This window comes from Chaetura pelagica, unplaced genomic scaffold, assembly GCF_000747805.2.
Source record: "Chaetura pelagica isolate M959 unplaced genomic scaffold, ChaPel_1.0 scaffold681, whole genome shotgun sequence".
In the NCBI taxonomy this organism is placed as follows: Eukaryota; Metazoa; Chordata; class Aves; order Apodiformes; family Apodidae; genus Chaetura; species Chaetura pelagica.
The window spans coordinates 64961-78928 of NW_009951983.1; the positions used below are offsets into that span (position 1 = coordinate 64961).

The 13968-nt window shown below is 50.2% G+C and overlaps 1 protein-coding gene across 1 annotated transcript; it reads right to left on the reverse strand.

Moving 5' to 3' along the window:
- On the reverse strand, positions 1-786 carry LOC104392206 (keratin-associated protein 10-4-like). Its single transcript, XM_010001578.1, has one exon. The coding sequence runs from the start codon at positions 784-786 to the stop codon at positions 1-3; it is 786 nt and encodes a 261-aa protein (XP_009999880.1).
- Positions 787-13968: the final 13182 nt, after the last annotated feature.

The following is a 13968-nucleotide window of genomic DNA, read 5'->3' on the forward strand; positions in this document are numbered from 1 at the left end:
TCAGCAAGACTTCTTGATGGCAGCACGGCACTGCTGGATGGGGATGCAGCACTTCCTGGGAGCAGGGCAGCACTGCACGGGGGGGCAACACACCCTGACAGGCTTCACCACGTAGGAGCAGCAGCAGCAGGGCCGGCAGCCGATGCAGCAGATCCGGGGGCTGCAGCCGCAGCAGGACTTCTGGCACACCTTGGCACAGCAGACTGGGGGGCACGGGTTGCAGCAGGGCCTCTGGCACGGGTCACAGCAGACAGACTGCTGGCACGGGTCACAGCAGGAGGACTGCTGGCATGGGTTGCAGCAGGACTGCTGGCACGGGTCACAGCAGACAGACTGCTGGCACGGGTCACAGCAGGAGGACTGTTGGCATGGGTTGCAGCAGGACTGCTGGCACGGGTCACAGCAGGGCTTCTGGCACGGGTCACAGCAGACAGACTGCTGGCATGGGTCACAGCAGGAGGACTGCTGGCATGGGTTGCAGCAGGACTGCTGGCACGGGTCACAACTGGACTGCTGGCACGGGTCACAGCAGACAGACTGCTGGCACGGGTCACAGCAGGAGGACTGCTGGCATGGGTTGCAGCAGGACTGCTGGCACGGGTCACAGCAGGAGGACTGTTGGCATGGGTTGCAGCAGGACTGCTGGCATGGCTCACAACAGGACTGCTGGCATGGGTCACAGCAGCAGGACTGCTGGCACGGGTCACAGCAGATGGTCTTTGCGCAGGGCTGGCTGCAACAGACCGTCTTGCTCTTCACGACGGAGCAGCATCCAGTGGAGCACATGCTGGTTGGAGGGTTGTTGAGCTGGAAGGAGTGGGGAGGACCTGCAAAACAGTGGACTTTCAGACACAACCTGTCTTCCTAGAGATGTGTTTTCTTTTGGCCCACAAATGCTGCCTGGGAGTGGCAGCCACATCACACACTACTTCCAGTTTTTTGAGGTCCTTAGAGAAATCAAGGCAGCTCCCTCTGTCCCTGCAGCACTGTCCATAGAAACATGGGATGGTTTGGGTTGGAAGGGATCTTAAAGATCATCTAGATCCAACCCCCTGCATGGGCAGGGACACCTCCCACCAGCCCAGGCTGCTCCAAGCCCCATCCAACCTGCCCTTGGACACTCCCAAGGAGTGAAAAACCAGAAGAGAACATCACAAAACCATTTGGGTTAGAAGGGACCTTTACAGGTCCTCCAGTCCAACACCCTACAAAGATCAGACACAAAGATTGATCAATTAATTCCATTCCTTGACCAAAAGGAGAACCATTGCCACCAAAGAACACTGTTAGTAGGTCCCACTTACCGTGATAACTGAGTGGTTCAGTTGAGTGAGGAGCAAAGGGACAGGGAGGCCTTTTATTTAGCTCCAAATTGTCTTCCCGGAAATGAGGTACCCCCCAGCAATTCCTGATTTACACACTAAGCCTATACTTATTTGTTGAATATGCCTTCATCTGGTTGGTCTTTGCCTCGTGGTTTTTGACCAGTCCCTCAATTTTGTGTTATTATCAATTTGGTCTCTGAATTTTTTACAATGTTTTAATGTCAAGTTAATCCTCGTGAGATGTGGGGACGTTCCTGCTCATCTGCCACATGCTAATGGTGCTGCTTTGAGATGCTAGGTGGCTTGTTCAGACCTAGTGAGTGCTTAATTAACGTCAAAATCATCATTAAGATTGGGGAGCAGTGGATTCCAGAGTCATGCAGAGGCCTTTTGGACGTCAGTCCCTCCTCGATAGGATTTTTGTTCAAGCAGAATTCCAGCAAGTGATTCCACAGCCCCATGTTGTGTTGTTGAGTGGAGAAATGACTTTCTTTGGGGTCTCAGGTCACCAGAAAGGCAAATCTGGAACAGAAAGTCCTTGACATCTCTTCCCTTGTTCATAGAATTATGAATTGGTTTGGACTGGAAGGGATCACCTAGATCCAACCCCCCCATGGGCAGGGACACCTCCCAGCAGCCCAGGCTGCTCCAAGCCCCATCCAACCTGCCCTTCAACACCCCCAAGGATGGGGCAGCCACAGCTTCCCTGGGCAACCTGGCCCAGGCTCTTCCCACCCTCACAGTGAAGAATTTCTTCCTAATGTCCATCCTAAATCTCCCCTTGTTGCCTCATCCCATCCATGCACTGGGAAGGCCCTTGGCCTTGCTAAGATCAGAAATTTTAGGTGCAAATCCATCATGGAAATTTGGAAGAGAGTTTTGGTCAAACCAGAGCCCATTTCTTTTTGACATCTTTGAATAAAAGCAAAGGACAGAACTTGTCTGGAAGTTTTCCATCCTGCTCATGCTTGGCATAACTCGATCTGCAAAATTCCTATTCCATTAATTTTTAATTTCTAACATGGCCTGGAGTAATGAAAGATCCACCCACGGGTGTTATTTTTGGAATCCCTTCGTGCTCCGTTCCCCGTCACCTGTTGGCATCATTAGTGCTGATGTTAATGATCATGTTGCAATTATTCATTAATGCTGATAATATTTCTTTTGCGTCGAAGCCCGAAGGCATCACGTGCTGCTTTGAGCATCTTCAGGATTTCTAATTAATCTGTGTCTTTTAAAAACAAACAAACTCTCTCTCTCCAATCAGGGGAAACTTCACAGGACCTGGATCCGTGATTGAACGTTTTGTTTCTGAGGTCACTCTGAGGAGAAGGGTTGGACCCTTGGACCCAAAGACTCTTGATCACCCTCCCCTGGAGATACCTTGATTTCTGCTGAGGGAAAGGAAAGATGATTTGGGATGTTTCTGCTGATACAAGAACACAGGTGATCCAGGTCACAGATGCTGAGGACAGGATAGGTCATTGTGAAACTTCAGCTTGACTTTTGGTGGCACAAATCATCTGTTTCCAACCAGTTTCAGTTGGGTAGCTCCTGCTTTCATCTGGCTGCATCCCAGCATTTACAAATCTCCCCAGTCTTGCTCTCAAAGAATCCAAAAGACCATGAAGTCACTCCAGGGAAGATCTTCCCAAGGTCTTCCCAAGGTTCCTATCTGCTAAAGCCAAGGCTTCATTTCCTATGGAGACTGGCTTAATAGGATCATAGATCCTGTGGGGTTGGAAGGGACCTTGAAAGGTGATCTAGTCCAGCCCCCCTGCCGTGCACAGGGACCTTTTTAATTAGATCAGGTTGCTCAGAGCCTGGTTGAGACTTGAATGTTTCCAAGCATGAGGCCTCCACCACCTCTCTGGGCAACCTGTTCCAGTGCTTCACCACCCTCGTTGTAAAGAACTTCATGCTAATGAGCAGGTTAGACTGGGTCACACACTTTGTGATCTAATTAACGACAGAGATTTCCATCAGCTGAGGACCTGCCCCTCAGCTAATGGCAAAGGAGGCTCGTGGCAACCAAGAGGGGATTTCTGAGCCTGCAGAGAAAGGACAGGAGGCTCCAACACCAAAAATGTGGTGGATCCTGAGCAGTTGAGGTCAAGTAAGAGCCATTGGTCAAAAGGAGGTGGGTTTCTGTATGATTTAGTGCTTCATCTGGTGTCCCTGAGAGTACAGAGAAACCTACTGCTGCTGTTCCAGCTGGATGCACTCATTGGAGATACCTAGAGCCACATGAGACAGACCCACAGGCATCTTTGAGACCCACAAACCTTAGAGACCCACAAACAACTTGACAAGAGGAATTTTACAGAAGAAAGATACCAATTAGCTCCAGAAAAAAAAAAGATCTTAATTAAATTTCAGGTGGAATGAGCTTTGCAGGCTCCATGAGGCAGCCAGAGGAACACCACTCTGGATTTGGAATTAGGGATGCAGTGAAGCAATCCTCACCATCAAACAGCTCCAGCAAATTCCTCCCCCATTCATCCTCAGGGGTTTGCTCATGGTTTCTCCTGGTTGTGGGAATTCACTGCTGGGTTATTTAGCACATACTGAGCAGAAACCTCCCTCTAAGCTGTCTAGAGCTTTAGGCAGAGAGGACTTTTCTGCCCAAGTGTCTGGGGGCTGTGATTGAAAACTAAGGGTTCTAATGAGGTGGAACAGTCATGAAGGCTTTGGTCCTTGATGGTCCAGGTGTGAAACCTCTCCAGGGCTGACGAAAGCTTGGAATTGGAGTGGGATAGAATAGAAATACAATAGGAAAGGAGAGGGGAAAAGGGAAAAGAGAGGGGGAAAGGGAAAGGAAAGGAGAGGTGGAAAGGGAAAGGAAAGGAGAGGGGGAGAAGGGGAAAGGGAAAGGAGAAGGGGAAAGGGAAAGGAAAGGAGAAGGGAAAGGAAAGGAGAAGGGGAAAGGGAAAGGAAAGGAGAAGGGGAAAGGGAAAGGAAAGGAGAAGGGGAAAGGGAAAGGAAAGGAGAAGGGGAGAGGGGGAAAGGGAAAGGAAGGGAGAAAGGGAAAAGGGAAAGGAAAGGAGAAGGGGAGAGGGGGAAAGGGAAAGGAAGGGAGAAAGGGAAAAGGGAAAGGAAGGGAGAAGGGGGGAGGGGGAAAGGGAAAGGAAGGGAGAAGGGGAGAGGGGAAAGGGAAAGGACAGGGGAAGGGGAGAGGGGGAAGGGAAAGGACAGGGGAAGGGGAGAGGGGAAAAGGGAAAGGAAAGGAGAAGGGGAGAGGGGGAAAGGGAAAGGAAAGGAGAAGGGGAGAGGGGAAAGGGAAGGGAAAGGAGAAGGGGAGAGGGGAAAAGGGAAAGGAAAGGAGAAGGGGAGAGGGGGAAAGGGAAAGGAAAGAGGAGAGAAAAGGGAAAGGAAAAGAAAAAGCTTTGTTCTTGTTTCCCTGTTACCATTTCCATTTCTCATTTCCATTTCTGAAGTGAATGGAAACCTCAAGCCTGAGCCCAGCAGGAAGTGTCACCAGCTCAGAGGCTTTGAGCCTTTTGTGGGGCCTGGAAAAGGAAGAGGAAACCAAATGTGTTGTGATTAGTCACAGGATGGGAAGTTGCAGGTCTGGGGCACTGAGGGAAAGTGAACTCCTGTGCTTGGAGACCAAACCACTCCTGTGGACACAAAGTCTTCCTGACTCAAAGCTCAGCTGCTGAGGGGTGAAGAATGAGTAAGGAAAAGAGTTTGTAATGTGGCTGCCAAGGGTCGTGGGAAAATGAGGCATCGCTTGGCAAGGGCAACAGCCTTAATGGAGGTAAGTAATTAATTCCTCTCTGAATCCCATTTGCAGCTTTTCCTTTCTAGCTGCCTGTCCCTCTAGAATGACAGTTTTCTCCATAACCTATAAATAAGAAATTCCAATGAGTGACTTCCCAACTGGTCATTTACTGGGGACTTGCAGTGCCCAGCTCATCCAGCCTATTTCCCAGGGATGAATCACCCGGGGGAAACCTTCCCTCCTTGTGCCCTGTAGAAACAGGTTAATTGAGGGTGTTTCAAGGCAGGTTTCAAACCCTGCAGGATTTGCTTTGTTTTGTTTCCAAATATAGTAGCAGCTTTTAAAGACTGTGTCAGCAGTGAAAACATGAGCATGCAGGCCAGGCCCCTGGCTGGAATTCCAACCCCCTTGTTGCATCTACTGAGCTCAGGTGACTTGGTTTCACCAGGAGTAACCCCAAGGTGTTTCTCCCAAGCCTTGGTGTGAGGTGCAGGGCTCCTTCCACCACTGGTGGGTGTCGTGGGCCTTTTCCTTTCAAGTTCCCTTGGTGTTCCTCCTACTTTAGCTGTTTTCACCAGTGATTCAAGCACGGCTCTAAAACCATGAGGCTAAACCAGATGCTGCTAGATGTTAGAGAGATGACTCCAGAACTCTGAGGTAGCGTTGAAATAGCATTTTTATTGTCTTGCTGGAGGGTGAAGGAGCAAAGCAAGCAAGAAACTAGTCCCAGTGGACAGGGTGCTCTGCATGGGCAGAAAGAAAGTAAAGAGCTCAAAACTGGTTAAACTAAGAGGCTTCATCCACACACCAGGTTGCCCTCCAAGCATTTTGGAAGCATCAACTTGCTGAGGAGTGACAAGGGGTGGGCAAGGGGATGAGCTCCAGGCTTTGGGTGAAGGGTAGTGAGATGGTGGGTCCAGATGTGGGGCTGGATCCTGCTCTTAGTACTTGGGGCATTTTGGTGGCAGCTTGCAGATGTTCTTGGAGTACTGGGGGCAACAGGGGGCAGGGGGGCAATAACGCTGCACGGGGGGGCAATAACGCTGCACCGGGGGGCAATAGCGCTGCACTGGGGGGCAGTAGGACTGCACAGGCGGGTAGCAGGGGGTCACGTAGGTGAACTTCTGCACAGGTTGCCTCTGGATGGTGTAATGGCAGGGGGGGGCTGAGCTGTGGCAGGAGGAGTGGGAGCTGTGGCAGGAGGACTCGTAGTCATGGCAGGACCCGCGGGAGCACATGGTTTGGAGTCTTGGCAGAGCTGTCAGGAGCAAGAGGTCAAGGTGCTGAAAGGAGCCCAGATTCATTTCTCATGTTCCCTCTTGGACTCCCCAGTGAATCGTTTCTCTCTTTTTGCCTGATCCAGACAGAATTCACCCAAATCTGCCAGGCTTGCTCTGGCAAGCCCTGTGTGAAGCTTGGTCCCTGCCAGCCAATGCAAGGGGCTCCAGGAGCTGCTCCCAAACCCCATCTTCCTGGTGAAACAGCACCGAGCTGTTTTGCCTGAGGGACCCCTCATAGAATCATATCACAGAATTACAGAATGGTTTGGGTTGGAAAGGACCTTAAAGATCTAGATCCAACCCCCTGCATGGGCAGGGACACCTCCCAGCAGCCCAGGTTGCTCCAAACCCCACATGAGATCCTTCAACACTTCCAGGGATGGAGCAGCCACCTTGAAGATCATTGAATGGATCATCTGGATGATCTTTAAGGTCCCTTCCAACCTAAACCATTCCATGATCTAAAGATCATCCAGATCCAACTCCCTGCATGGGCAGGGACACCTCCCAGCAGCCCAGGCTGCTCCAAGCCCCATCCAACCTGCCCTTCAACACCCCCAGGGATGGGGCAGCCACAGCTTCCCTGGGCAACCTGGCCCAGGCTCTTCCCACCCTCACACTCCACAATTCCCTCCTCATTTCTAATCTAAATCTCCCCTCTTCTGGTTTTATTTTCCATGTGGCCTTGGACCTTGCCCAGTGATCTCCATTCCTTCATTTGCTGGTCTCCACGCCTGCCCCAGAGGACCACAAGGGTGCCAGCAGAAGGCATTTAGGTAAGTCCCAGCACCCAGGAGGTCTATAAAAACCTCTAGTGGAGGTTTCTTCTCTCTCAGCATGAACAGAGACAATAAAATTGTTCTTACCTTCTTCAGCTACAGGGAGAAGTTTCTGGAAGTGAAGGCGAGTGACTGAGGAGGACGGGGCTGAGGGACCTCTTATATGGCTCCAGAAGGTTATCTCAGATATGAGCCACATCTTTGCAATGACAATTTAATTGTTTCCTCACTCAACCCAACAGATGTTTGCCCCATCCGATTTGTAACATAGTGCTTTGTCACTTCCATAATCCCTCCTATAGGGATTTAGGAAGGCTTTTCTTTCCCATTTCCTGGAGTCTGACAGTAATCTCTGAGGTGCTAATTACCCTGCCAGTGGGCAATGGGGATTGCATCAGGGACAGAAAGGTCTCAGAAATGCTGACTCCAAGGGTCAGGTCCTGTTGTGTGCAGGTGACACCTCAGGATTTTAATTTAGGTGTTGCTGGATGCCAAGAGGTAATGGGATTACCAGGTGCAACTCATGGGCCTGGCATGATGCTGGGAAGCCTGGTGTGATCTCTTCTGTTCCCTGATAAGGCAAAAATAAATATTTCAGACTCTTCACGTGCTCCTTGATGTGCCAGGTGACTTCTCTAACCCCATCAGATTGTTCCACGTGTGTCAAGGGTTATTTAGTGCTTAAAACCAGAGGGAAAATACCTGGTGATGAGCTCTGTGCAAGGTATGAGCAGGTGAAGTTTTTCTGCTCCTTGGTTTCTCTTTCCCTTCTCTGATTTCCTCCTCACCTGCAGAGATGTCTGGAAAAAACAGGATTCAGAGGAAGGGAGTGTTTGAGCTGAAGTCTGACCAAATATTGGGTGGAATTGTGGGCACCAAAACTGGATTTTTAATTCTGTTTGACTCAGTCTTTGAAACATAAGAAAATGAAGCCCCTAACTCATGGGCTTTGGAAAACGTTGCCCACCTGAGGAATTGGGGAACTGCTAATGAGGAGCTCTCTCCAAAGAACAGGTGTCCTACAGCTTTTCTTCAGGCTAGAGGTGATATAATTGCTTGTGGTGAATTTTGTGTAGCAACAGGGGTTTGCACAAATTCCTCAGGGACATTTTGTGAGTCAGTTGCAGGTCCCAAACCAAGAGAAGCTGCAGTTGCCCAGTCGGTGACTTTCTACCTCTTCAAGAGCCTTTCAAAACCTGGGGTGTCCTAAATGACACCCACTCAAAAAATGCTTATGATTCACATTCAGATCCTGTACTGTGTGCAGTTTGGGAGCCCCCAACACAAGAAGGACATGGAGCTCCTGGAGAGGGTCCAGAGGAGGCCATGGAGCTGATCCCAGGGCTGGAGCAGCTCTGGGAGAGTTGGGGTGTTGAGCCTGGAGAGGAGAAGGCTTCAGGGAGACCTTAGAGCAGCTTCCAGGGCCTGAAGGGGCTCCAGGAAAGCTGGGGAGGGACTTGGGCCAAGGGCAGGGAGGGATGGGATGAGGGGGAGGGATGAAAAGTGGGAGAGGGAGCTGGAGGTTGGAGCTGAGGAGGGAATTGTGGAGTGTGAGGGTGGGGAGAGCCTGGGCCAGGTTGCCCAGGGAAGCTGTGGCTGCCCCATCCCTGGGGGTGTTGAAGGGCAGGTTGGATGGGGCTTGGAGCAGCCTGGGCTGGTGGGAGGTGTCCCTGCCCATGCAGGGGGTTGGATCTAGATGCTCTTGAAGGTCCCTTCCAACCCAACCCATCCCATGATTCTATGATCCTGCTGGGGAGAATGTGATCTCAAGGGAGTCATTTAGAGGAGGATGTAGAAGAGAATCACTGTTCTTGGCCACCAGCTATTGAAGTTCTTTGAGAATCTGAGGAAATCTGAGCAAAGAATCCGGGGAAAACAAGGAAGTCTAAAGGAAAAACTGAAGGAAGGAATGGAAGGACAACACGAGTCTCATGAACTGCAAAGGTTTATTTCCCACACCCAGATGAGTCTGAAACAGAAATGCACAGCATAGAAAGATTCCCAGCACTAATTATGCATCGAATAATTAGAAAGGACGTATCCTGAATAATTAGAAAGAATGACACCTTGCGTGCTAATTAAGGGAGTGCTTCATCCAGGGTAGCAGTGAAGCACATGGCAGAGGCCCAGGGATTTCAGGGAGGATGAGAAGATTCGTGGTCACAGCGTCTGCGGGAGGAGCCGGCGGGTCCAGGTCTGGGGCCAGATCTTAGTACTTGGGGCATGTTGGTGGCAGCTTGACAATGTTCTTGGTGTACTGGGGACAGTAGGGGACAGAAGGGTAGCAGGTCTGCATGGGATAGCAGGGCTGCACAGGGGGGCAGTAGGTTTGCACTGGGGGGCAGTAGCTCAGCAGCTGGGGGTAGCAGGTCTGCACGGGGGGCCAGCAGGGGGTCACGTTGGAGAACCTCTGCACAGGCTCCCTCTGGATGGTGTAATTGCAGGAGGGTCCTGAACTGTGGCTGGGGGGTCCTGAGTTGTGGCAGGAGGAGCGGGATCTTAGGCAAGAAGAGAGGGATCCACGGCAGGAGGAGTCGTAGTCGTGGCAGGACCCGCGGGAGCACATGGTTTGGAGAGTTGGCAGAGCTGTGGGGAAGAGAGAGAGAAACCATCAAGGTGGCACATCAGCCCTGCTGGAACCTTCTGTGTTTTCCTTGGCTCTTTTTCTCTAGTGGTCTGGGAAATGTTTGTACCATAGGAGATATCTTGACCCTGACTGTGATACTGCCTTGTCTTTTGGGGATACATCATCCAGCTCTGATGGGATCTTCTGCACCAAGATGGCCTTTAAAGGTAAAATTGACCTCCAAAACTGCACTGACTTGTCTGATATTCTCCCTCCCTCCATCTAGTCTGGGAATTAATTCCTTGCTGGGTCCCAAAGTCCCTGTGTGTTTGCAGGTCTGGTCCTTCAGTTTCTCCTAATTTTCTGCCATCCCATCAAACCACAAGCACCCTTTGTGCAGCTGACATCTTCAGGCACCCAGTCACCAAAAAACGGGCAGTTCTAAGACAAAGTCAAGGCCTAAACACAGAACTAGTCAGCTACAGTTCCTAGGTGAGCTTCTGCTACTTGATAGTAGATAAATCAGTATAATCCAACTTACCCTTGGCTGGAGCAAGCAAGAGGGAGAGCACGGAGAGCTGATGCTGAATGAAGGAGGACCAGGGAATGACTGACTTTTATATCTCCCAAAGGGTTGTCTCAGAAATTATGCACCTCTTGGAAATGCTGACAAGGAGTTGAGGAGTCACATTCACATTTATCTTCTGTGCCTAGTTTTGAGCATTTCCAATTTAACAGAGTCAGGAAAAACAATTATGACTTTTTTTCTTCACACGTTAATAAGCAACAAATTTCTCAATCTGCTTTCTAAGGGCATTTTGAAGGCAGTTGCAGATTTACATATTAAAAAGGAACCTAACCCTAAAGTTATTAAGTTATTTGTCATTGGGCAACCAGCATTGCATCAACCTACAATTCGAAAGCGTTGACTCTTCTCCTTGCTGCCCCTTGGTCCTCCTGGCAGATTCAGGTTTTGATTGATATGCTTTTTTTCCCTGACACAGGGGAGAAGAATTACATGAACTCCACTTGGAGGGAAGTCCTGCTGACTAGCCCCAACACACCTTGATACCCCAACGCCCCTCAACACCGGAGGTGACTCTAGAAGGACATCCCCACTTCCAACTTTTGCATTCCATTTCTGACTCCACCAGCCATCAGCTGTTTCCCACTCTGTTGGCAATCACAGAAACATCCTGGCTGGAAGGGACCTTATAGATCATCAAGTCCAACCATACCCTAACTCCCCCTGCCACAACATAATCTACCCATTCAGTGCTTAAATCATAAGCATGGTATCTATATTTCTTTTAAACACTTCCAGGGACAGTCATTCCACCACCTCCTTGGGCAACTTGTTCCACTGTCCAGCCACTCCTGAAAGAAGAGGATTTCAAACCCTAAGCAGGAAAGATTGGTGCTGGGAAGTTCCCACCTATTGACATCCTGTTTTCAGATCCCAAATCCCTTCAGGCTTCTGTTCTGAAGCAGTTTTGTAATTTTTACCCATTGCAGAGTTTCACTGTTTACTACCAAACTTACTGAGTTCAGAAGGGAGCAGCTATCCCTATTGAGAGGTCTTCAAGTCTTCCAGGGCTTATTTTCATGGTAAATTTGGAGCAAAAATGATTTTCTACTCTTGTCAACGGTTTTTTTTGGGGGCTGTTAATTCATTATGAATTTAAAAATACATGAGAAAATCATAAGGTTGGAAGGGACCTTAAAGATCATCCAGATCCAACCCCCCTGCATGGACAGGGACACCTCCCACCAGCCCAGGCTGCTCCAAGCCCCATCCAACCTGCCCTTGGACACTTCCAGGGATGGGGCAGCCCCAGCTTCTCTGGGCAACCTGTTCCTTCCTACCCTCATGGTGAAGAATTTCTCCCTGATATCCAACCTTAATCTCCTCTCATCCAGCTTAAAATCATCCGTCCTTGTCCTATCACTGCCCTCTCTGGTGAAAACATATTAAAAAACCTGGGAAACCATGGGTTTGTGTTCTGGTTTGTTTGGTTTTAAAGATTAAGACTCAGGAAAACAAAAGAAATAATCAAGGTAGCCTTTTAAAGCCAATTCTTGTTTAGGAAAATCTCACCTGCAGCTTTCTGAAAAGCACTGGGGGTTATAAGTGATGTAAAAATGATTCATCTAGGTTGCTAAAGTGGTATTTTTGTTGGGGGAAAAGTCTCTTGTGTCAGTTCTTTGTCATGTGGGGTATATTTGTCAGCCCTGTGGTGGTTTGGGCCCAACATGACAACAAAGGAACAGCCCCATGGCCCCTCACACACACCCCGGGATGAGGAGGACAAAGCTCAGGGGTGGAGAAAAAGCGACAAGGAAGGTTCTTCCCCAGTTCAAAGTCATGGGCAAAACAGACTCAACTTGGGGAAAAAGCATCATTTAATTTCATGCTAATGAAATGCAGACAGAGACACAGACACACACAGAACGGGGCTTCAGTGTGTAAAACCCCCTCCCTTCTTCCCACCCAAATGCCTTTGTTCCTCCTTTCTCTCCCTCCTTCCCCCCAGCAGCACAAGAGGATGGGGTTTGGAGTCACTTCACAGGCTGGTGGTTCCTGCTGCTCCTTCCTCCTCAGGGAGGAGGATTCCTCACAGTATTCCCTGCTCCCCACGGGGTCCCTGCCACGGCAGAGAGTCCCTCACCAACTTCTCCTTCCCACCAGACCTGGAGCTGCTCCAGCCTGAGCGTCTCACAGAGTCCCAGGCTGTTCGGGAACCTCCCCTGGCCCGGGGGCTTCCACAGCTGCATCATCAGAATCCACCTGCAGCAAATTTAAGTCCACTGGCCACAAAATCCAAGCCAGCTGGCCAAGCTCCTCCTTCCTGGCACCTTCAGGGAATGTCCCACCATGTTCCCCCATCAGGGCAGGGGCAGACCTGCCATCCATGAGCTGCTGGGAAACTTCTGCTTGGGCACCTTCCTCCTCTTCTTCCTCACCACCCACCAGCACCTCTGCCTCTCCAGCTCAGCTCCTTTAAGTGCTCAGCTCTTGTCTCAGTCCTTTCGTACGTTAATAACCCATCTATTGTCCCTCGGGTGGCTCCTTGGCTGGGTTGGGAGCAGGGGGACCTTCTCAGCTTATCCCCAGAGCCAGCCCTTCCCCCTTCTACCAAAAAAACCCACCGAACCAAACCAGCAAACAGAGCTAAACCAACTTCAGCTGACGCTTGGTTGTCTTTGGGAAACCGACGCAGAGAAACCGGCAGCGGGAAGCGAGCGATCCTGTTCCAGAACAGATGTCTCAGCTAGATGGGCTGGTGACCGGGGAGATAAGGAAAGTCTTAGGTTGTAAAAAGCCACCAGAGATACTGAGCATTTATTTCAAGCATGTGCAGTTTCCATTCGAAGCAGGAATTTGAAGTTCAGCCAAAGAAGGAGCGTTAGAGACCTCTGGGTGCCTATTTGGGTTTATACCCCTTGAAATGTTGGTAATTCTGGGGCAGAGTGAAAAATTGAGAAGGTGGTGCTGCTCAAGAAGGGGACAGAGACAGCCTGAGGTTGCAGAGGGTACAGAGCAGCTCCCTGGGTGCTCTCCAGAAGTTATCTGCCACAGAAACATGCCTGGATTGATGGGATTTAGCTCCTTTTGAAACTTTGGGATGTGGGTTCTTTGGGATAAGGTTGAGAAGAAAAGAACAAGAAACAGTGAGAAATCAGAGGTCAAGATAATTCCCAAGTGAAGAGGTAAAAGAATAAACAAAACATAACCTCCTTCTATTTTTGGAAATGCGTTTTTATTGCCTTATTTGTGCCTTCTGGAGGTTGACACACCATGTGCAAGCAGAAAACATTCCCTGCCCTTTGGAAAAGAACATAAGCTGGGTGGGTCTTGCATGCTAAATAAATTAAAACAGGCCTGATTTGTGTTTGGAAGAAAGTTCTAATCACAGATGAGGTCTCGGAGGATTCAGGGAAACCAAAACTTGGAGAAGAGAGCCCAGGATTCAAACTTTAGGAATCAAGAGCATCCAAGGGAGAAGCCAGATGGTGGGTCCAGATGTGGGGCCGGATCCTGCTCTTAGTACTTGGGGCATTTTGGTGGCAGCTTGCAGATGTTCTTGGAGTATTGGGGGCAGCAGGGGGCAGGGGGGCAGTAGGGCTGCACCGGGGGGCAATAACGCTGCACCGGGGGGCAATAGCGCTGCACTGGGGGGCAGTAGGACTGCACAGGGGGGTAGCAGGGGGTCACGCAGCTGTATCTGGGCTCCCTCTGGATGGTGTAATGGCAGGGGGGGGCTGGGGCGTGGCCGGGGGGCGGCGGGGCCGG

Excerpts from the sequence above, each read along its gene's own strand:
- LOC104392206 (XM_010001578.1), bottom strand. The coding sequence starts at position 786 with ATGTGCTCCACTGGATGCTGCTCCGTCGTGAAGAGCAAGACGGTCTGT.